The sequence below is a fragment of the Salmo trutta genome, chromosome 31, assembly GCF_901001165.1.
Source record: "Salmo trutta chromosome 31, fSalTru1.1, whole genome shotgun sequence".
In the NCBI taxonomy this organism is placed as follows: Eukaryota; Metazoa; Chordata; class Actinopteri; order Salmoniformes; family Salmonidae; genus Salmo; species Salmo trutta.
The window spans coordinates 45,477,681-45,501,746 of NC_042987.1; the positions used below are offsets into that span (position 1 = coordinate 45,477,681).

A 24,066-nucleotide genomic window follows, 5' to 3' on the forward strand; every position below is an offset into this window, starting at 1 on the left:
GATAGGGTTTTTTTTTATTCCTCTTCAAAATAAGAGTCCCTGTGGAAAAGACGTCCTACATTTGGGAATATCGATATATTTTTTTCTCACTCCAGTGCAGTACAACGGTAACGGTTTATCACAACATGGCAACCACCTCAGAAAGTCGATGGGAAATGTTGTATTTTATTATTGTATTATTTAACCCAGAATTATTTTATTTTTTTAAAGTTTACACAAATACTCATATGTTGAAAGCTATTGGGTAGGCTATATTTAAAGAAATACACTGTTAATAAAATACAAATAAATGTAATTAGAATTACTCAGTGTCTGCAAAACTGAAATGGGTCTCTTGTGCTGACAGAGTACTGCCCACTCCTTTCACTGCAATGCAGGACACGGTATAAGGGATTCTTATTGGCTGGTAGATAGAACCTGTCTACCTGCCTCAGCTAAAGTGGTCTGGGAAATACTCAGTAGGGTCTCTACTAACCAAATATGTATAGTTTTGAAGGGGGGCTGTGCTGCACTATGGTGGGAACCATAAGCATACAGAAAGTCTGGTAAGACTGAAAGACGCAATGTAATTCATATGATTTTGGCCTACATATCACTAGAACAACACAATTTGCCAAGTGACGACTGAAGGTGATTCCTCATGAAACTAAAACAAAACAGGACCGTGATTTGTATTTATTTCAATGAAATGTAGGCCTTTACACTTTGAATGACTAACAACAATAACAAAGAAACAAACTATTGATAACTATGTCTACTTGAACTGTAAATGAACGTGCCTGTAAAAAAAAAAATTTAAAAGCTGTGAAGTATTTGTAGTTAATCATATCAGTAATGTAGGTTCAATATATCAGAGTTGTAGCTCTGCCCACCGGTGAAGTGGAGCAGAGCATGCTGGGCGATCTCCAGCTCAGAGATCAGTGAGAGAAAGCTCCAGCCATCCTTGTGTATTCCCACCAGTTAGCTTTCATTGTGTTAGCCAAGGCCAGTGGCCATCCTTGTTGATATGTAAGTACATATTTCATATCTTTCAGGTGTTTATGTCTGAAGATGCACTCTGTGACGATAATGTAATATTTATGGTTATGCTAATTAGTAGTGTATACTGTTCTGGTTTGGACCTGGCTAGTTCTGGTTTGGTTTGTAGTGTCATTTCGGATGTTTAACCCTGTATTTGTACAGGATAATGTCCCCCCAGTGCTTTGTGTATATGTCCTGTAATTGTAGAAGTATATGGTACATCATTTTATGGGTATTACATTGTGTTTAACTGTTTAGAGGTATTCCAGTTCGTAGCCCTGTACTGAAGATGACGGTGCTGTGCTTTGTAGTACAGGTGTGACGGCACCCCTTCTCATCTGCACCCCTTCTCATCTGCACCCCTTCTCATCTGAAATGCACCCCTTCTCATCTGAAATGCACCCCTTCTCATCTGCACCCCTTCTCATCTGCACCCCTTCTCATCTGCACCCCTTCTCATCTGCACCCCTTCTCATCTGAAATGCACCCCTTCTCATCTGCACCCCTTCTCATCTGCACCCCTTCTCATCTGCACTCCTTCTCATCTGCACCCCTTCTCATCTGCACCCCTTCTCATCTGCACTCCTTCTCATCTGCACCCCTTCTCATCTGCACCCCTTCTCATCTGCACCCCTTATCATCTGCACCCCTTCTCATCTGCACCCCTTCTCATCTGCACCCCTTCTCATCTTAGTACAGTCACGTTGTATTGCGCTGAATGGTCCTGTATAGCGTTAAGTCATCAATCATTTTATAGTCATGCATGTTGTTTATAAGAGATGTGAATTGGAGATGGTATTCTGTCAGTCACTCGTGTATCTTAATTTCTCTCTACTTACAGACCACACACACACACACACACACACACACACACTTTGTTTGAGGCAAGTTGCCAGACCACTAAGTGTCTCAGCCCATCCACACTATAAAGAACGTTCTGTTCTGTGCATCTTCAGCGTTATTAAACCACCTCAACTGTAATCCTACCTGTCCTACCCTTACCAGCACACGGAAGCAAACACATAAAGTAAAACCTAAAGAATATACAGTCCACCAAGTCCTCCCTTACAGTGGATAGCCTATGGCACCATAATGCATTGGGTGCAGCTATAGAAGGGGAGGAGAACAAAGTGCAGCCGGTTATGTGCGACACAGTCCCCCTCCAAAACTACACGTAAGAGAAACCTTACTGATTATTTCCCCCCCCCCCCCCCCCCCCCCCCCATTTTAACTGAGACGGGTAGAACACTTCTCTACAGTCCACTATTCTCAACATAACAATGTCAACATTTTCATTATTGGTATAAAAAAAAAAGTTACAACTAAATATATATATATATACACTAATTATATGTCATTGTCACAACACAAGTGGCCATTGATTTATTTTTAATCTATTTTGAATTAGATATACACGTAAACATGAAAATGTTAACATAAACATGAAATAAACATTGCAATGTTTTTGAAATGCGGGCTTTTATTTCATTTTTTTAATCATTTCCTGTATTACCATCCAAGCTGACGTCATCGTGTGTGTTGCTGGTCGACTACCGTCGTTAACGGCTTCTTCCACTTCGCAGCACATCTCCGGATAAACGCTGTAAGTTTACCGGCTATTCATTATGACAATTATTATTATTTTTTAAAACAACATTCTGGTACATGTTAACATCTGTCTAGAAATTGATTAATATAACTTCATGATAAAATAAAGGGAACACAAACCCGACACCACATTTGAGCTAGCTAATTTAGCTAGCTACTAGTACGCGTTAAGCTAACACAGTTAGCCAGCAGATTACCTGAGGTAACACGCTAACCGTTGTTGGTCTGTACTTGAACGTTATTGAACAAGCTAACGCTAGTAATTCACAATTACATTTGCTCAAGTGTTTGATTTCAAGTTGAATTTTGTAGTTCACGCTGCTGATGATTTACAGCCATGCTTTCCCAAATAATGTTAAAAAAAAAAAACATATATAATAATTTCGGGAATCTCTGTTTCATAAATGTTCATCAATTCGCAAGAGGTTGAATGTATCTCACTGGAGAAAGCGAACGAAACAGCGCCCCTCTGTCTCGGTATGTGTAGTCTATGTATCTGATGCTGTCTGGTCAGAAAGAGTATGACATTGAAGACAACCCGTAGCATTAAACGCAAAGGAAGCCAGTGAGCATTTGGCCTCCCTTGATAAAAAAAAAACATAAAATAATAGCTAAACTGAGTGAGCTCAGCTGTGAGTGGTCCTGGCACACAAAAAAAAAAGTGTCAAGGGAAACCAGTTTGGATTTGGACCAATCACAAGCTAAAACTTGAATTGTTTAATCTTGTTGTTTTATCCTCATGTGGCTAGCTAGCTAAAAGCCCCTTCCTAAATTAGCATGGATGGAGATGTGGGGCTGTGGTTTAAACTCGTAAAAGACACACCCTTGCCTTATGCCCTTGGGGGAATCCCCGTCACCATCTTGGAGGGTGGTCCAAATGATTAGCCAATGAAGGACAATTTGCAACGTAAGCCCCTAAGCCCTGGTTTTTAGTAGAGTTTGTGAGTGTACAATTATGTTCACTTTGCGGCCTGAAACTCACCATAATTCAATTAGTGACGATTGTACATCCGCTAAGAAAAGTCAGCCAAAAATGTAAGCGTTAATATGGAGTCAACATTCCAGTGGAAGTAAAAACACGATTGTAAATAAGTTAGAAATGGTGCTACTAATGCACATGACGGCACAAACACGTCTCGTAAAAGTTTGGTTTTTGTTTGGTTAGCTTTTGGAAATTGTAGAGAAAAAAACAAACATTTTCCTTCATTAGAAGTTCCAGCTAGGGAGAGCTGTTATTTAGCTAATTCATTTGCTAGCTATCATACAGTAGGCATATATTAATAATGATATATTTAATGTAAGTAGACATGCAATCATAATTGACTGTAGCGCATATAAAGCACCCACAAGCTACCTACCGGTGGCTGAAAACACAATCATCGCGGGATGAATGAGTGATGGAATTTCCGTGCGAGGTGGGGGTCCATTTTATAAATCGTTCCTTCCTCCCTCGCCCTGCAAGTGTATACTCGTCAGACGTCATGATACGTCATTAGAAGTGTCCACTACATTTGAGGGCTGAGGGAATAGGGTGTGTCTTTTAAGTGTTTGGGCTACAGCCACGGATTTGTATATGCAGTTTAACTTAATTCTCTGTACTGGCCAATGATGAGAATAGTGATTCTGATCCAACCATTAATTCATACATTATGCCCCTGGCCTGAGAGGATGGAAGTTCAACATGTAGCTGGAGGTAGCATGCTAATGGTAACTAGATAATTGTTGCCCATGAAAGAAAGTTAGGTTAGGGAGCAAGCATTTTAGCCAGGTAGCTTAGGACAACAAACTGGAAGGTTGTACTGTATGACAGAGTCATAGACCGTTTAGACAACATGGAAGATGAGGATGGAATTGGTGTTTCTCTACAAGTAGGGTGAGTCAACGCGTTTTTTATACTTAGACACACAGAAATCACTACCATGGACAGCCACTTCATATTTACCTTCCGTTGATTGGACTAAATAGTTTCTGGTATCTTTTAGTAGTCACTGTATCAGACTAAACAGAGGTGATCCACTGGATATCATAAGGTGAATGCACCAATTTGTAAGTCGCTCTGGATAAGAGCGTCTGATAAATGACTTAAATGTAAAAATTAGATGATGAAATGGTGTGGTTTTGTCATGCAATAGAATCTCACTTATTTTTTATTAAATTCATTTTTTTACCTTTTTTTTAACTAGGCAAGTCAGTTAAGAACAAATTCTTATTTTCAATGATGACCTAGGAACAGTGGGTTAACTGCCTGTTCAGGGGCAGAACGACAGATTTGTACCTTGTCAGCTCAGGGATTTGAACTTGCAACCTTTCGGTTACTAGTCCAACACTCTAACCACTAGGCTACGCTGCCGCGTTCTGCTTACAACAAAATCTGTTTCATAGTTAGTTTTACATACTAAGTCTTGCATAGTTTTTGTTTTGGTATGTTGCATTGAAAGTAGCTAATAGTGCTTTGATTCGATCATAGTTACCACAATAGAGGGGAATGTTGATAGTCTTATTAAGGGGGAAAACGAGACAGTTGAGTGAAGTTCGATCTCGTTCTTCTCTGCGTGGGCCGATGCTTCTCTGTGCAGCAGTACCAGGGAGCTGCTCACCTGCGCACTCACCACTTACATGCTGACCAGACCGGACACGTCGTGTGCGCGAGCGTCGCAAAATACATTTAGAAATCCATGTTATTCAATTATTGCACCCACACTGCTTGCGCGCGCCAACGAGCATCTGCGATGCCAAGGGCTAAAATAGAACTCCTTTCTATTTCTGACGCAGATCGCTCTGCAAGTCCTGACTCTCCCATCTCCTCATTGGTTTATAGAAGCAGGTACCCATGTGCCATCTCCTCATTGGTTATACCCACGTGGGTGATTGAACGACCAACTGTTGCCGGTCGTCGTGGTAATACTATGAAAGTTTAGATGCCGATCACCATATAAATTCAAAGATGAAAAAGCCTGGAAGGAGAAGAGACGACTTGAAACGATTCGGTTGGCCGTTTTATGTGTGGATTAATTGTCGGAGTAGAGGACCTTGTGCATTTCAGGTAAAATAACAACTCAATGTTTATATCCCAGGACAAATTAGCTAGCAACAGCAAGCTAGCTAAATAGGACAAATTAGCTAGCAAGTGCAAACTAACTAGCTAAATTTCCATACATGTTTAGTGCTTTTCGACCTGTCCCCAAATTAATGTCATTGGTTCAGAGTTTGTTTTGATATTTTAACCTGTGTGTCGTGATCGCGTTTGGTGTAGAGGGACAAAATACATTTCTGCACGATGGCGCGCGCGCACAGCCGGTTTGGGTTCCGTGTTAGAGGGAACATTGTTCGCAACACATATGTTGTAATATGGCATTATCTTCTGGATTGGCTTCCCCGGTGATTTAACACACGCTAATGTTGATTTAGCAAATGACCTAGCTAGCTAGCGAGTAGCCATAATCCCAATAGACGTTCATTACCTCTCTACTGTTGATTTAGCAAATGACCTAGCTAGCTAGCGAGTAGCCATAATCCCAATAGACGTTCATTACCTCTCTACTGTTGATTTAGCAAATGACCTAGCTAGACGTCATTAGGTTCTCTCTAGTCAAATCAGATTTTAATTGTCACATGCTTCGTAAACAAGTGTAGACTAACATTGAAATGCTTACTTACGGGCCTTTCAAACAATGCTGAATACAATAGAAAATTATATACTAATACGGGGAATAAATATACAATGAGCAATGATAGCTTGGCTATATACATGGGGTACCAATCCCTAGTCAATGGTAGCTTGGCTATATACACGGGCTACACTGTATATGTAAATAATCCGCTGTATACATGCCTACCTTTGACACGTTTCCCCCCCTTTTCCCACTTATTTAAACCCCCCTGCAAAATAGTAGGTTTCATACATTGTAACATACAGTGCCTTCGGAAAGTATTCAGACCCCTTCACTTTTTACACATTTTGTTGTTATGTTACAGCCTTATTCTAAAATGGATTAAAAACAAAACAAATCCTCAGCAATCTACACACAATACCCCATCATAATGACAAAGTGAAAACCGGTTTTTAGAAATGTTTGCAAATGTATTAAAAACAAATAACAGATACCTTGTTTACGTAAGTATTCAGACCCTTTGCTATGAGACTCGAAATTGAGCTCAGGTGCTTCCTGTTTCCATTGATCATCCTTGAGATGTTTCTACAACTTGATTGGAGTCCACCTTTGGTAAATTCAATTGATTGGACATGATTTGGAAAGGCACACACCTGTCTATATAAGGTCCCACAGTTGACAGTACATGTCAGAGCCAAAACCAAGCCATGAGGTTGAAGAAATTGTCTGTAGAGCTCCGAGACAGGATTGTGTCAAGGCACAGATCTGGGGAAGGGTACCAAAACATTTCTGCAGCAATGAAGGTCCCCAAGAACACAGTGGCCTCCATCATTCTGAAATAGAAGACGTTTGGAACCACCAAGACTCTTCCTAGAGCTGGCCTCCCGGCCAAACTGAGCAATCGGGGGAGAAGGGCCTTGGTCAGGGAGTTGACCAAGAAGCCGATGGTCACTCTGACAGAGCTCCAGAGTTCCTCTGTGGAGATGGGAGAACCTTCCAGAATGACAACCATCTCTGCAGCACTCTACCAATCAGGCCTTTATTGTAGAGTGGCCAGACAGAAGCCACTCCTCAGTAAAAGGCACATGACAACCCGCTTGGAGTTTGCCAAAAGGCACCTAAAGACTCTCAGGCCATGATAAACAAGATTCTCTGGTCTGATGAAACCAAGATTGAATTCTTTGGCCTGAATGCCAAGTGTTACGTCTGGAGGAAACCTGGCACCATCCCTCCGGTGAAGCATGGTGGTGGCATCCTTGATGAAAACCTGCTCCGGAGCCTCAGGACCTCAGACTGGGGCGAAGGTTCACCTTCCAACAGGACAACGACCCTAAGCACACAGCCAAGACAACGCAGGAGTGGCTTCGGGACAAGTCTCTGAATGTCCTTGAGTGGCCCAGCCAGAGCCCGGACTTGAACCTGATCAAACATCTCTGGAGAAACCTGAAAATAGCTGTGCAGCAATGAACCCCAACAAACCTGACCGAGCTTGAGAATTTCTGCAGAGAAGAATTGGAGAAACTCCCCAAATACAGGTGTGCCAAGCTTGTAGCGTCATACCCAAGAAGACTCAATGCTGTAATCGCTGCCAAAGGTGCTTCAACAAAGTACTGAGTAAAGGGTCTGAATACTTACGTAAATGTGATATTTCTGTTTTTTATTTTTAATAAATTAGCAAATATGGCTAAACCTGTTTTAGCTTTGTCATTATGGGATATTGTTTGTAGATTGAGGGATAAATACTCACTTCTACATGTGACCAAATGTACAGTTTAAGCTCTTAAATTATTAATTTGCCACGACTGGCTCCTGCCAGCTCCTCAACCGTCACCTCAAATCGCTCTCCATTTAGGTCATGGAGGGAAGAATTTGTTGGTTTAGTTGCCATGACACCCATACCTACGGAAGCCAACGAGGATCAAATTAAGAAATTAGTTTTCCTGCTGGTAGACAGAGATCCTTAATAACGGAATGAAAAAAAAAATACATTTCTCAGATGGCGGATTTGGAATCGTATGCAGATATTGTTGATTTGATTCAAGATACATACATGCTGACAAATTAAACCAGTAATTTGGTACGAGAAGCTGTCACCCTCAGCAGGTCAGTATCGATCTGATACGAGAAGCTGTCACCCTCAGCAGGTCAGTATTGATCTGGTTTGAGAAGCTGTCACCCTCAGCAGGTCAGTTCAGTATTGATCTGGTTTGAGAAGCTGTCACCCTCAGCAGGTCAGTTCAGTATTGATCTGGTTTGAGAAGCTGTCACCCTCAGCAGGTCAGTTCAGTATTGATCTGGTTTGAGAAGCTGTCACCCTCAGCAGGTCAGTTCAGTATTGATCTGGTACGAGAAGCTGTCACCGAGGTTAGACTACACGTCATATGTTAACTCAGTGAGAAAATACCACAACAGAGAAGATTGTGACTTGGCTCAGTGTTATAGGACACCTTCAACTAAACACCTTCAGCTAAACACCTTCAGCTAAACAATCAGGCTATAGGACATCTTCAGCTAAACAATCAGGTATGCAATGGGCAGTAAAAAAACATACTTTTTTTTTTGTTGCCACATTCATGTACTTAAATTGCACGTAAATAGCATCCGAGAATAGCCGACATTGCGCTATAGGCAGGTGTGACTAGGCAACAGGATGCATGATAGAAAGTGGAAGTACACTATATATACAGCAGTATGTGGACACCCCTTCATCCACTATATATACAGCAGTATGTGGACACCCCTTCATCCACTATATATACAGCAGTATGAGGACACCCCTTCATCCACTATATATACAGCAGTATGAGGACACCCCTTCATCCACTATATATACAGCAGTATGAGGACACCCCTTCATACACTATATATACAGCAGTATGAGGACACCCCTTCATACACTATATATACAGCAGTATAAGGACACCCCTTCATACACTATATATACAGCCTATGAGGACACCCCTTCATTCACTATATATACAGCAGTATGAGGACACCCCTTCATACACTATATATACAGCAGTATGTGGCCCCTTCATTCACTATATATACAGCAGTATGAGGACACCCCTTCATTCACTATATATACAGCAGTATGAGGACACCCCTTCATACACTGTATATACAGCAGTATGAGGATACCCCTTCATACACTATATATACAGCAGTATGAGGACACCCCTTCATACACTATATATACAGCAGTATGAGGACACCCCTTCATACACTATATATACAGCAGTATGAGGACACCCCTTCATACACTATATATACAGCAGTATGTGGACACCCCTTCATACACTATATATACAGCAGTATGAGGATACCCCTTCATACACTATATATACAGCCTATGAGGACACCCCTTCAACTTAGTGTATTCGGCTATTTCAGCCACGCCAGTTGCTGACAGGTGTATAAAATCAAGCACACACCCATGCAATCTCCATAGACAAACATTGACAGTATTATGGCCCGTACTGAAGAGCTCATTGACTTTCAACGTGGCACCGTCATAGGATACCACCTTTCCAACAAGTCAGTTCGTCAAATTTCTGCCCCTGCTAGAGCTTCCCTGGTCAATTGAGATTGTGAAGTGGAAATGTCTTGGAGCAACAATGGCTCAGCCGCAGAGTGGTAGGGCCACACAAGCTCACAGAACGGAACTTCTTGAGGATCTTACGGCCCGTGCCAAATCTTTACAGCCTCCTGAGGCTAGCTCCTTAGCGATGTGGACACCAAGGAACTCTCTCTCGACCTGCTCCACTTCATCCCCGTCGACGTAAACGGGGGCGTGTTCGGCCTTCCGTTTCCTGTAGTCCACGATAAGCTCCTTTGACTTGTTGAGGGGAAATTGTGTTTTCTCTGACCATCTCCCTATAGGCTGTCTCGTCGTCATTGGTGATCAGGCCTACCACTGTTGATGGTGTTGGAGTCGTGAGTGAACCACGCGAGATATGGCTCAGAAAACGTGCCACAATCCAGGGATGGGAGATGGTAGTGTACTGCTAATTATCCTAAAAGGGGAAAAACTAGCAGTATTTCAAACCTAGCAGTATTTCAATCTTCTCCATTTATTAGTTAGGATAATTAGGTGTACACCTACCATCCCTAGATGGAGGTACGTTTACCCAGCTATTCTCTCGCGCCGCGCTGTCCTGATCGTGATGTAATGAACGTCTAGTCGGGTCTCTGGCTAGCTATCTACTTTTACAGGGTAGTGTGTGTATGGAGGCTCTAGCTGCATTCAAAAGGAAATGCAGAAACGATCCTACTAAAAAATATATATTGTTAATTTTCATTAAGTCCCATGTAACAAGGCCAGTGAAACCAGAGTCATAGCCCTGTCTTTCCTGCCCTAAAGTGAAACCTGACATGTGAGATACTCTAGACCAGTTCTAGAGTAACACCTGTCTCTCTCCCCTCTCTCTCTCTCCTTCTATTTAACTATTTAAAATCTAAGATCACTAAAGTTCATATTTAGTTTAGAGCGATCAACACAATGTTTTGCATATTTGGAGTTTCTGTACAATTTCCAGTGTTCTGTTTCTGACACTTAATAAGGTGCTGATGGTCACTAGAATTTTATCGTTGTTTCACCCCAATGCTCAATGTTTACAGAACATTTGGTACTGTCTGATTAGGGTATAGAGGGCCTGGCTGGTGTTTACAGAACATTTGGTGCTGTCTGATTAGGATATAGAGGGCCTGGCTGGTGTTTACAGAACATTTGGTACTGTCTGATTAGGATATAGAGGGCCTGGCTGGTGTTTACAGAACATTTGGTACTGTCTGATTAGGATATAGAGGGCCTGGCTGGTGTTTACAGAACATTTGGTACTGTCTGATTAGGATATAGAGGGCCTGGCTGGTGTTTACAGAACATTTGGTGCTGTCTGATTAGGATATAGAGAGCCTGGCTGGTGTTTACAGAACATTTGGTACTGTCTGATTAGGATATAGAGGGCCTGTCTCAAAAAAGCCAGTTAGAATATTTTCTCTGTTTCCGTGCTGGCGGTATCTCCCTGTTACAACTTGTCATAAACCAGTTAGATTTTTTTGTTGTTGACTTTATCTGTGACTTCTCTTCTGTTCACCTGGAAATTCAAACCCTTTTGTCGCTCTCCTCGATCCCCCTCTCTCTCTCTCTCTCTCTCTCTCTCTCTCTCTCTCTCTCCCCCCTCCAGAGAGATGTTGCTGTGTGCTCTGGGGGGCCTGCTGCTGCTGTTCTCCTGCCTGGATGTGTGGTACTTCCTGCGGGGGGTGGTGGTGGTGGTGCAGGCCTGGTTCCAACCCCCGGTCTCGGACGTCCTGGCAGAGCAGTGTGTTGCTGGGAGGGTCCTACCTCATGACCTGGACTATATGGGTCACATGAATAACGCCAGATACCTGCGGGAGTGTGACTTCGCCAGGTTAGACGAACACACTCACATAGGCCTGTTTTACTGTGATACTTTACTACTTTACTTTAAAAACATATATTTAAGTGTTTTGTATGTTTGTATAGAGAGAGCGGTGAAAGGCACATTACCGGTCAAAAGTTTGGACACACCTACTCGTTCAAGGGTTTTTCTATATTTTTACTATTTTCTGCATTGTAGATAAATATTGAAGACATCAAAACTATGAAATAACACACATAGAATCATGTAGTAACCAAAAAAAGTGTTAAACAAATTAAAATGTTTTATTCTTCAAAAGTAGCCATCCTTTGTCTTGATGACAGCTTTACACACTCTTGGCATTCTCTCAACCAGCGTCATGAGGAATGCTTTTCCAACAGTCTTGAAGGAGTTCCCACATATGCTGAGCACTTGTTGGCTGCTTTTCCTTCACTCTGTGGTGAAGGAACTCATCCAAAACCATCTCAATTGGGTTGAGGTCGAGTGATTGTAGAGGCCAGGTCATCTGATGCAGCACTCCATCACTCTCCTTTTTGCTCAAATAGTCCTTCAACAACAACACCATTCTGTATACCTCTGGCCCTTCTTTGCACACTGTGTTAACAAACCTCCAAAACAAGCTTCAATGCCATACAACACTCCTTCCGTGGCCTCCAACTGCTCTTAAACGCTAGTAAAACTAAATGCATGCTCTTCAACCGACCGCACCTGCCCGCCCGACTAGCATCACTACTCTGGACGGTTCTGACTTAGAATATGTGGACAACTACAAATACCTAGGTGTCTGGTTAGACTGTAAACTCTCCTTCCAGACTCACATCAAACATCTCCAATCCAAAATGAAATCTAGAATCGGCTTCCTATTTCGCAACAAAGCCTCCTTCACTCATGCTGCCAAACATACCCTCGTAAAACTGACTATCCTACCGATCCTTGACTTCGGCGATGTCATTTACAGAATAGCCTCCAACACTACTCGGGAAATTGGATGTAGTCTATCACAGTGCCATCCGTTTTATCACCAAAGCCCCATATACTACCCACCACTGCGACCTGTACGCTCTCGTCGGCTGGCCCTTGCTACATATTCTTTGCCAGACCCACTGGCTCCAGGTCATCTATAAGTCTTTGCTAGATGAAGCTCCACCTTATCTCAGTCCGCTGGTCACCCCTAAGGCCAACACCTCCTTTGGCTGCCTTTCCTTCCAGTTCTCTGCTGCCAATGACTGGAACGAATTTCAAAAATCGCTGAAGTTGGAGTACATTTCCCTCACTAACTTTAAACATCAGCTATCTGAGCAGCTAACCGATCGCTGCAGCTGTACATAGCCCATCTGTACATAACCCAATCTACCTACCTCATCCCCATATTGTTTATATTAACTTTGCTGTTTTTTTGCACCCCAGTATTTCTACTTGCACATCATCACCTGCTCATCTATCACTCCGGTGTTAATCTGCTAAATTGTAATTACTTTGTTACTCTTGGCCTATTTATTGCCTTACCTCCCTAATCTTACCTCATTTGCTCACACTGTATATAGACTTTTCTATTGTGTTATTGACTGTACATTTGTTTATTCCATGTGTAACTCTGTGTTGTTTTTTGTCGCTTTGCTTTGCTTTATCTTGGCCAGGTCACAGTTGTAAATGAGAACTTTATTCTCAACTAGCCTACCTGGTTAAATAAAGGACTTATTCTAAACTAGCCTACCTGGTTAAATAAAGGACTTATTCTAAACTAGCCTACCTGGTTAAATAAAGGTGAAATAAAATAAAAACAATGGGACAGTGGTTACTTCATACGAAAGTACAAAATGTGTGCTGAATTAAATAAAGGTGAAATAAATAATAAATAAAATGAATAGTAGTGGTTTCTTTGCAGCACTTCGACCATGAAGGCCTGATTCACACAGTCTCCTCTGAACAGATGATATTGAGATGTGTCTGTTACTTGAACTCTCTGAAGCATTTATTTGGGCTGAAATCTGAAGTGCAGTTAACTCTAATGAACTTATCCTCTGCAGCAGAGGGAACTCTGGGTCTTCCTTTCCTGTGGCGGTCCTCATGAGAGCCAGTTTCATCATAGCGCTTGATGGTTTTTGCGACTGCACTTGAAGAAACTTAAAAAGTTCCGTATTGACTGACCTTCATGTCTTAAAGTAATGATGGACTGTCATTTCTCTTTGCTTATTTGAGCTGCTCTTACCATAATATGAACTTGGTCTTTTACCAAATAGGGCTATCTTCTCTATACCACCCCTACCTTGTCACAACACAACTGATTTGCTCAAACGCATTAAGAAGGAAAGAAATTCCACAAATTAACTTTTTTCAATTAACAGGTGTGCCTTGTTATGCATTCCAGGTGACTACCTCGTGAAGCTGGTTGAGAGAATGCCAAAAGTGTGTAAAGCTGTCATCAAGGCAAAGGGTGGCAACTTGGAAGAATAAAATATATTTTAATTCGTTTAGCACTTTTTTTGTTTACTACATGATTCCATGTGTTATTTCATAGTTTTGATGTCTTCAATATTATTCTACAAAGTAGAAAATAGTACAAAATAAAGAAAAACCCTTGAATGAGAAGATGTGTCCAAACTTTTGACTGGTACTGTATATACAGTACATCCAGAAAGTATTCAGACCCCTTGACTTTTTTTCAGATTTTGTTACGTAACAGCCTTTTTCTATAATGGATTCAATGAATTGTTTTCCTCATCAATTTACACACAATACTGACAAAAGTTAAAACAGGTTTGTAGACATTTTTGCAGGATTGACTATACAGTGCATTCGGAAAGTGTTTTGACCCCTTGACTTTTTCAAAAACAAAGAACGTTACAGCCTTATTCTAAAATTGATAAAATTGTTATTTTCCCTCATCAATCTACACACAATACCCCATAATGACAAAGCAAAAAACAGGTTTTTAGACATTTTTGCAAACGTATTAAAAATAAAAATCTGAAATATCACATTGACAGAAGTATTCAGACCCTTTACTCAGTACTTTGTTGAAGCACCTTTGGCTGCGATTACATCCTCGAGTCTTCTTGGGTATGACCCTACAAGATTGGCACACCTGTATTTGGGGAGTTTCTCCCATTCTTCTCTGCAGATCCTCTCATGCTCTGTCAGGTTGGATGGGGAGCGTCGCTGCACAGCAATTTTCAGGTCTCTCCAGAGATGTTCAATCGGGTTCAAGTCCGTGCTCTGTCTGGGCCACTGAAGCACATTCAGAGACTTGTCCCAAAGCCACTCCTGCATTGTCTTGGCTGTGTGCTTAGGGTCATTGTCCTGTTGGAAGGTGAACCTTTGCCCCAGTCTGAGGTCCTGAGCGCTCTGGAGCAGGTTTTCATCAAGGATCTCTCTGTACTTTGCTCCGTTCATCTTTCCCTCGATCCTGACTAGTATCCCAGTCCCTGCTGCTGAAAAACATCCCCACAGCATGATGCTGCCACCACCACCATGCTTCACCGTAGGGATGGTGTCAGGTGTCTTCCAGACGTGACGCTTGGCATTCAGGCCAAAGAGTTCAATCTTGGTTTCATCAGACCAGAGAATCTTGTTTCTCATGGTCTGAGAGTCTTTTGTGACTCTTGGTAAACTCCAAGCGGGCTGTCATGTGCTTTTTACTGAGGAGTGGCTTCTGTCTGGCCACTATACCATAAAGGCCTGATTGGTAGAGTGCTGCAGAGATGGTTGTCCTTCTGGAAGGTTCTCCCATCTCCACAGAGGAACTCTGGAGCTCAGTTTGGCCGGGCTGCCAGCTCTAGAAAGAGTCTTGGTGGTTCCAAACTTCTTCCATTTAAGAATGATGGAGGCTACTGTCTTCTTGGGGACCTTCAATGCTTCAGAAATGTTTTGGTACCCTTCCCCAGATCCGTGCCTCGACACAATCCTGTCTCTGAGCTCTATGGACAATTCCTTCGACCTCATGGCTTGGATTTTTCTTCTGACATGTGCTGTCATCTGTGGGACCTTATATAGACAGGTGTGTGCCTTTTTCAATTGATTTGGCGTGATTTGGACTTACCACAGGTGGACTCCAATCAAGTTGTAGAAACATCTCAAGGATGATCAATGGAAACAGGAAGCACCTGAGCTCAATTTCAAGTCTCATAGCAAAGGGTCTGAATACTTATGTAAATAAGGTATTTTTGTGTTTTATTTGTCATAAAATCTATATCTATCCATGGTGTTTACAGTTAATATTGGTGAGTTAGGATGCAGATATTTTGGGTTTTAAGGTATTTTAGATATTTCTGGATTGAATGGGATTCTATGGGAAAACGGCATGACACAATATATATTATACGTTTCAAAATAGGTGAGATGGGGACCAAAAACTGCCTTAGGATATTATTGACTGCAGTATAGGTGAGTTTGAAATCAGGTACACGTGAAAATGGGGGATCTCCTCCTTTCAGTGGTAACGCTGCTCTTTTGCTTTAACACAAACTGACAATTGTGACTTAAAGTAAAATAACTGTTTATACAGGCCATATTTGTTGATAAAACCCTACTTAATTAAATAACTGTTGTTTTTACAAAAACAAATATATCCATGTATGTTTAAGACGTGGTCTTAGTAAATACATAAAGTTACTACATTATAATTAGCTTTATTTTCATTACTGAAATCAATGTTCTCATTACCGAAACGGGCCTAAAAAATGGGACGTGGTAATGCGGAATGTATGTTCTTTTATTTTTTTTATGGGGCTTATTCAGTCAAATAAAAGGAGACAGCCGATATGAATCAGGAAACAGTTGACCCCATCACTGAAGCCCATTGGTTCTCCATGTTGGTAAGGTAATAGTTCTCTGACTTTTTCCCAATTTTAGCTTTTTGAGCCATTTCGGTAATGAGAAGGCCAAGTGAGTTAAAAGGGGGTGTTTTGAGAATAAGCTCCTCATTCGGGAAAGGTTAACTTGACCAGAGGACTACTCTAGACCAGGTTTCCCAGAGTGACCCTGGGCAGGTGAGTCCTGAGAATACATCAGTAATCACACACTTTCTTCTTTGGGTTAATGGAGGACGGTTTTGGGTCACGGGAGGACGGTCAATGTCTCATTTCACGGGAGGACAGTCAATGTCTCATTTGGGTCATGGGAGGACTGTCAATGTCTCATTTGGGTCACGGGAGAACAGTCAATGTCTCATTTGGGTCACGGGAGAACAGTCAATGTCTCATTTGGGTCACGGGAGAACAGTCAATGTCTCATTTCACAGGAGGACAGTCAATGTATCATTTGGGTCACGGGAGAACAGTCAATGTCTCATTTGGGTCACGGGACAACAGTCAATGTCTCGGATCTGGAGCTGAAATAGTTTAAGATCCCCTGCTGTCGATGATGCATCCTGGGTGTGTTTTTATGTAATAAACCTATTTTAATGTCAACTTAACCTAGTATACCATTTTTATGATTTATGGACCAACTAAAGCAACATATTTTGTGTTGTATTCAAGTAAGTTAGGTTTTTGTAAAGTCAAATTGTATAAAATAGCTCCTTTTGAATCCGGATACATTTCGGGAAATGAGAATTTGTGGTGAATTTTTTTTTTTTTAAATAAATAAAATAAAAAAATCTGTATTATATTATTAATAATGTATTTAAATGAAGACACTTCCCCTACACCTAGACATCTTAGTTCTCAGAATGATAGTTTGATTTTTTTTTTTGCAGATGCATCATGGTTTTGTAACTCAATTTGCTACAGACCATTTTTTTTCAAAGTGGTTTGTTGAGAATCACTCAGATGGACGTAAGGCATTAAGGTAATGCCTGGTCTGGTTCCCTATTCCTCCTCCAGGTTCCACCATTATATGAGGAACGGGATCTTTAAGACCCTACGCACCCTGAAGGCCACCATGGTGGTGGGGGCCTCTACTATTCGCTACCGACGCTCGCTGGCCTTCGGGGAAGCATTTGACTTGCGCACTCGCATCGTGGCATGGGACGACAAATCATTCTTCGTGGAGCAGCGGTTTGTCTCCCAGGGCGACGGGTTCATCTCCGCGGTGATGCTGTGCAGACAGAACGTTCTCCGTAGCAACCCCGAGAGCATCCTACAGCTGCTCTGCAAGAGAAAGGTAGGAGAAGAATGGAGGAGAGTGAGGGTGTGGAGAGGGGGGAGTGAGGGTGTGGAGAGGGGGGAGTGAGGGTGTGGAGAGGAGGGGGGAGGGAGGAGAGGAAGGGAGGTGGGGGGAGGGAGGAGAGGAAGGGAGGTGGGAAGAGAGGAGAGGAGAGGAGGGTGGGAGGGAGGGAAGGGAGGGAGGAGGTGGGAGGGGAGGGGGAGGGATGAGAGGAGGTGGGAGGGAGGGAGGAGAGTGAGGGTGTGGAGAGGGGGGAGGGAGGGATGAGAGGAAGGGAGGTGGGGAGGGATGAGAGGAGGGGAGGGATGAGAGGAGGGGAGGGGGGGATGAGGGGAGGGATGAGATGAGAGGAGGAGAGGAGGTGGGAGGGATGAGAGAAGGGGAGGAGGGATGAGAGGAAGGGAGGAGAAGAGGTGGAGGGGGGGGTGAGAGGGGGCCTTTGATGCATGTGACATCACTCAGTCCTCTTCTCTCTGTGTGTTCAGGTGGAGTGTCCCGACTACCCTGAGGATCTGCAGCACTGGATTAGCTTCATCTCAGCCAGCAGCCAGGCCCTGAGAGCCCAGAGCGGACTAGAGGACAAGACTGGAGCACAGGAAGACAAAGACAAGTGATACACACATTCCTTGAGTAGCCCTAACATTACACATTGTTGTAGCCCGGCCCCAAGCACACCTGATTCAACTAATCTGCTTATCAGCTGTTGAATCAGGTGAGGGCCAAGAACTGACATGACTGACAGCCCCCTCAGAATACAGGAACTAAACTGACATGACCGACAGCTCCCTCAGAATACAGGAACTAAACTGACGTGACCGACAGCTCCCTCAGAATACAGGAACTAAACTGACATGACTGACAGCTCCCTCAGAATACAGGAACTAAACTGACGTGACTGACACCTCCCTCAGAATACAGGAACTAAACTGACATGGCCGACAGCTCCCTCCGAATACAGGAACTAAACTGACGTGACTGACAGCTCCCTCAGAATACAGGAACTAAACTGACGTGACTGACAGCTCCCTCAGAATACAGGAACTAAACTTACATGACTGACAGCTCCCTCAGAATACAGGAACTAAACTGACATGACCGACAGCTCCCTCAGAATACAGGAACTAAACTGACATGGCCGACAGCTCCCTCCGAATACAGGAACTAAACTGACGTGACTGACAGCTCCCTCAGAATGCAGGAACTAAACTGACGTGACTGACAGCTCCCTCAGAATACAGGAACTAAACTGACATGGCCGACAGCTCCCTCAGAATACAGGAACTTATTCATTATGATTTTCATTACACATTGTTGTAGCCCGGCCCCAAGCACACCTGATTCAACTAATCTGCTTATCAGCTGTTGAATCAGGTGAGGGCCAAGAACTGACATGACTGACAGCCCCCTCAGAATACAGGAACTAAACTGACATGACCGACAGCTCCCTCAGAATACAGGAACTAAACTGACGTGACCGACAGCTCCCTCAGAATACAGGAACTAAACTGACATGACTGACAGCTCCCTCAGAATACAGGAACTAAACTGACGTGACTGACACCTCCCTCAGAATACAGGAACTAAACTGACATGGCCGACAGCTCCCTCCGAATACAGGAACTAAACTGACGTGACTGACAGCTCCCTCAGAATACAGGAACTAAACTGACGTGACTGACAGCTCCCTCAGAATACAGGAACTAAACTTACATGACTGACAGCTCCCTCAGAATACAGGAACTAAACTGACATGACCGACAGCTCCCTCAGAATACAGGAACTAAACTGACATGGCCGACAGCTCCCTCCGAATACAGGAACTAAACTGACGTGACTGACAGCTCCCTCAGAATGCAGGAACTAAACTGACGTGACTGACAGCTCCCTCAGAATACAGGAACTAAACTGACATGGCCGACAGCTCCCTCAGAATACAGGAACTTATTCATTATGATTTTCATTACACATTGTTGTAGCCCGGCCCCAAGCACACCTGATTCAACTAATCTGCTTATCAGCTGTTGAATCAGGTGAGGGCCAAGAACTGACATGACTGACAGCCCCCTCAGAATACAGGAACTAAACTGACATGACCGACAGCTCCCTCAGAATACAGGAACTAAACTGACGTGACCGACAGCTCCCTCAGAATACAGGAACTAAACTGACATGACTGACACCTCCCTCAGAATACAGGAACTAAACTGACGTGACTGACACCCTCCCTCAGAATACAGGAACTAAACTGACGTGACTGACACCTCCCTCAGAATACAGGAACTAAACTGACGTGACCGACACCTCCCTCAGAATACAGGAACTAAACTGACATGGCCGACAGCTCCCTCCGAATACAGGAACTAAACTGACATGGCCGACAGCTCCCTCCGAATACAGGAACTAAACTGACGTGACTGACAGCTCCCTCAGAATACAGGAACTAAACTGACGTGACTGACAGCTCCCTCAGAATACAGGAACTAAACTGACATGACCGACAGCTCCCTCAGAATACAGGAACTAAACTGACATGGCCGACAGCTCCCTCCGAATACAGGAACTAAACTGACGTGACTGACAGCTCCCTCAGAATACAGGAACTAAACTGACGTGACTGACAGCTCCCTCAGAATACAGGAACTAAACTGACATGGCCGACAGCTCCCTCAGAATACAGGAACTTATTCATTATGATTTTAAAGTACAAAACTACTACGGGCCAAGTGGCTTTAACCTTTTACTGCAGTGGGTTAAATCAGGATCACACCGAGTGAATCTTGGTTATTCTTAAACAGATCTACTTTGAAACAAATGTATACACATCACGCAGCTAGTTATGGGCTTAAAGAAAGAAGACAACTGTACCATGTCAGATAGAGAGATGAAATGTATAAAATGTTTAGTTTGCATCCCGATATTACACTTCATATACGTCACAGAAGACTGAAATATAACAAAACCGCTTGACATAGAAACACTGGATTTTCCACGTAAAAAAAATAAAAACTGAATGTTTGTTAATTATGAAAAATCTGAATCCCATTTCACCCATGAGGCCACTAGAGAGCACTTTGGTCATTCGCCTCGCAGGATAGAGGACCGTCGTGTTGTTAAGGGATTCATCCTAACCTGAGATGAAACTCTTACCGTAATAGTTTTAGTTATGTGTGCATGTATCTCAAGATAGGCTCTTTCAATTATTCATTTCGACATCTGTGGGATTCACCAGAATTTCCTAAGTAGCTCGAAGGACCAATCGTAAACGTCTGTCGGAGACTGACAGGTCGAGTGGCGAATGAGGGAGCCCCTCCCCTCGTACTAAAGAGCCACTCACCTGACACTCTGATCATTCTCACCTCTCTTCCACACAGAGGAGCTCTACTTGGCTCTCCTCAGCACCACTTCATCTGTTCTCCTGTTCACAGGTTTAACGATAAGGTTACGCAGGTTATCCGTATTTTGGTGACCTCGGTGACCTTGAGCAAGGCACTTAACCCTAATTTCTCCTGTAAATTGCTCTGGATAAGAGCTTTTGCTAAATTACTAAAATTACCGCATTCGCCTCCTGTTGTAGCTAGCGTCACACAGCTAGCTAGGGAGACTTGGTTAGCTTAGCCTCAAGGCCAGCTCTCCTACCTGGAAGGGTAGAATTATTAGTTCGCTCTCTCTAGTTTAGTTCAACCCACTACCGATGTCGACCAGACCGACCATCCTAGCATCACAGCTTATTGGTCGAGAAGCACACTTTTTTTGTTCATCGCAAGACCAACATAGCGCTAGCTTCCATTGGCTAGCCATGCTACTAGCCCCTTGTGGCGAACGTTAGCTGCGCTCACATTGTTAAAGGATTGGCTTCTCCGGTCAGCACTGTGCTAACTCGCTAGCCTTCCACCCCCCCCCCCCCCCAACTGGTGAATGGTAGTTACGTTTCACTTTGTTCTCGAATTAGCCAGGTTTTTTTGGAGCCATGGAACCTGCTAGCTCAGCCCAAGGTTTTACCGATCAAGCCCTCGAACCAGCGCACCTGTGCCCATGCTGGGCTACCATATATACGGGATGACTTTACTCCGCGTATAAGTAACGTGGTAGCCCCTTGGTGGCAAGGCAAGCTGTGGATAGTGGAGCTCATTCTCCTGCTGTACAACAAGCCTTGTGAAACTTCTCTGTTACCCAGAGATCTGTTGACCAAAATGAACTGAGAGACTGTCCACCCTCACCCGGAAGCCATGGCCCTCTGGCCCGTGAGAGGTTAAATCTGGAGTATTGAGTCTATCCAGAGTGTTAGGGCTCATTCTACACGCTCGCTGTATGGAAACAAGCGGTATTTTTAAAAAAAATGGTGACCTAAAAAACAGATAATTCCTTACCAATGTTCTGTATCTGAGGTTTTACCGCTTCCTGCAGGACCTTTTGGATAGACGGAAGACTTTCTCTACTGTTAAGGTCTAATCAGTTGCTATCTCTGTCTGTCATATAACCTTTGACGATAACGCGGTGGGAAAACAACTATTTTATGTCGTTTTATGAAGGTGGCGTGTCATGAGTCCCCTCATGGGACTTTGTCTATTGTGCTCGAGGTTATTTCACAGCAGCCTTTTGAGCCGTTTCAGAGCAGGGAGATCTAACATCTCTCCTTTCAGACCTCTTTACTAGTCCCCCAGGGAGATCTAACATCTCTCCTTTCAGACCTCTTTACTAGTCCCCCAGGGAGATCTAACATCTCTCCTTTCAGACCTCTTTACTAGTCCCCCAGGGAGGTCCATCCCCTGTCTGTAGAGCCAGGGAGGTCCATCCCCTGTCTGCAGAGCAGGGAGATCTAACATCTCTCCTTTCAGACCTCTTTACTAGTCCCCCAGGGAGATCTAACATCTCTCCTTTCAGACTTCTTTACTAGTCCCCCAAGGAGGTCCATCCCCTGTCTGCAGAGCAGGGAGATCTAACATCTCTCCTTTCAGACCTCTTTACTAGTCCCCCAGGGAGATCTAACATCTCTCCTTTCAGACTTCTTTACTAGTCCCCCAGGGAGATCTAACATCTCTCCTTTCAGACCTCTTTACTAGTCCCCCAGGGAGATCTAACATCTCTCCTTTCAGACCTCTTTACTAGTCCCCCAGGGAGATCTAATATCTCTCCTTTCAGACTTCTTTACTAGTCCCCCAGGGAGATCTAATATCTCTCCTTTCAGACTTCTTTACTAGTCCCCCAGGGAGATCTAATATCTCTCCTTTCAGACTTCTTTACTAGTCCCCCAGGGAGATCTAATATCTCTCCTTTCAGACTTCTTTACTAGTCCCCCAGGGAGGTCCATCCCCTGTTAGTTCTCCATTCCTGTCTGCAGTTTGCCTTGGGCTTTTCCAAAGGTTACCTTGTTGCCCAACCCCACCTTTATGCCCAAGCTTGACTGCAATTACAATTGTCTGTCCTTGGAGCTTGTGGCTTTCCACATGCCGACTTTCCCTTCTATGGAAGAGGATGGGCTACCCCATTTTCTGCCCAGTACTCGCGTTGCGAGCTCAACCAACTCTTTGTCCTGGGTGCCTCCCTGCAAAGAGGTCAACGGTTATCTCATTGGATGTGGAAGCTTTTATATTTGCCTTCAATAGCAAGGGGTTACAGCCTCCGGAGGCCCAGAGGGCTCACTACCTCTTGGGCACTGTTGAAGGGCATCTCCTTACAGGAGATCTGCCATGTGGTTTGTTGGGCATCCCCTCATATATTTATGAGGTTCTACCAACCAGACGTCACTGCGCTTTCATTGGTACATACTGTCCTCGGTGGTGGGGCATCTGAGGGACGATATTGAAGACTGCCTGGCTTCAGAGAGCATCTGAGGGTTCATATTGAAGACTGCCTGGCTTCAGAGAGCATCTGAGGGTTCATATTGAAGACTGCCTGGCTTCAGAGAGCATCCTGAGGGATGGTATTGAGACTGTCCCTGGTAGATGTGTATGATTGGTTCCCCCGAGCTATTTAGGAGATTCTGGTGAATCCAATGGTGAGATGTCTCACTCGTAATATCAGAGAAACCTGGGTAACGCAGGTAACTCTACGTTAGGGAACTCTATCTTGTGTTTACTGCGTATAAATAATGCACCAAAGCTTCTCCATTCTGTGTTTTTATTACAGTCAGTGTTTCTATAATTTATTGATGATGTTCATTGTCTATTTATTTATTTTTGTACATTTTATTTATGTTGATGTCTGTAGATTTAAATATTGAATTGAATGCAGAGTATATATAATGATTTGAATTGAATGTTAATTATTTTGAATGCATTTTTTTAAATAAAAACCTATATTTAACCTTCTGGTTACTTTAA

The 24,066-nt window shown here is 43.3% G+C and overlaps 1 protein-coding gene across 4 annotated transcripts; it reads left to right on the top strand.

Moving 5' to 3' along the window:
- Positions 1 to 870: 870 nt before the first annotated feature.
- On the top strand, positions 871 to 24,066 carry LOC115170275 (protein THEM6). 4 transcript variants are annotated; one of them, XM_029726690.1, is made up of 6 exons: positions 871 to 1,008; positions 1,279 to 1,336; positions 2,542 to 2,623; positions 11,426 to 11,650; positions 17,464 to 17,743; positions 18,232 to 24,066. In XM_029726690.1, the coding sequence occupies exons 4-6, from the start codon at positions 11,430 to 11,432 to the stop codon at positions 18,358 to 18,360; spliced, it is 630 nt and encodes a 209-aa protein (XP_029582550.1). In that variant the 5' UTR covers positions 871 to 1,008; positions 1,279 to 1,336; positions 2,542 to 2,623; positions 11,426 to 11,429; the 3' UTR covers positions 18,361 to 24,066. The 4 variants fall into 4 exon arrangements, 2 of the variants coding, with proteins under 2 accessions (XP_029582550.1, XP_029582551.1); XM_029726691.1 differs by lacking the exon at positions 871 to 1,008 and having other exon boundaries at positions 1,067 to 1,336; positions 18,232 to 18,394; positions 19,054 to 24,066; XR_003871028.1 differs by lacking the exon at positions 871 to 1,008 and having other exon boundaries at positions 1,070 to 1,336; positions 18,232 to 22,532; positions 22,653 to 24,066.

Coding starts and splice junctions, on each gene's coding strand:
- LOC115170275 (XM_029726690.1), top strand. CDS start 11,430: ATGTTGCTGTGTGCTCTGGGGGGCCTGCTGCTGCTGTTCTCCTGCCTG. Junction 11,651..17,463: donor CGGGAGTGTGACTTCGCCAG/GTTAGACGAACA, acceptor TTCCTCCTCCAG/GTTCCACCATTATATGAGGA. Junction 17,744..18,231: donor AGCTGCTCTGCAAGAGAAAG/GTAGGAGAAGAA, acceptor CTGTGTGTTCAG/GTGGAGTGTCCCGACTACCC.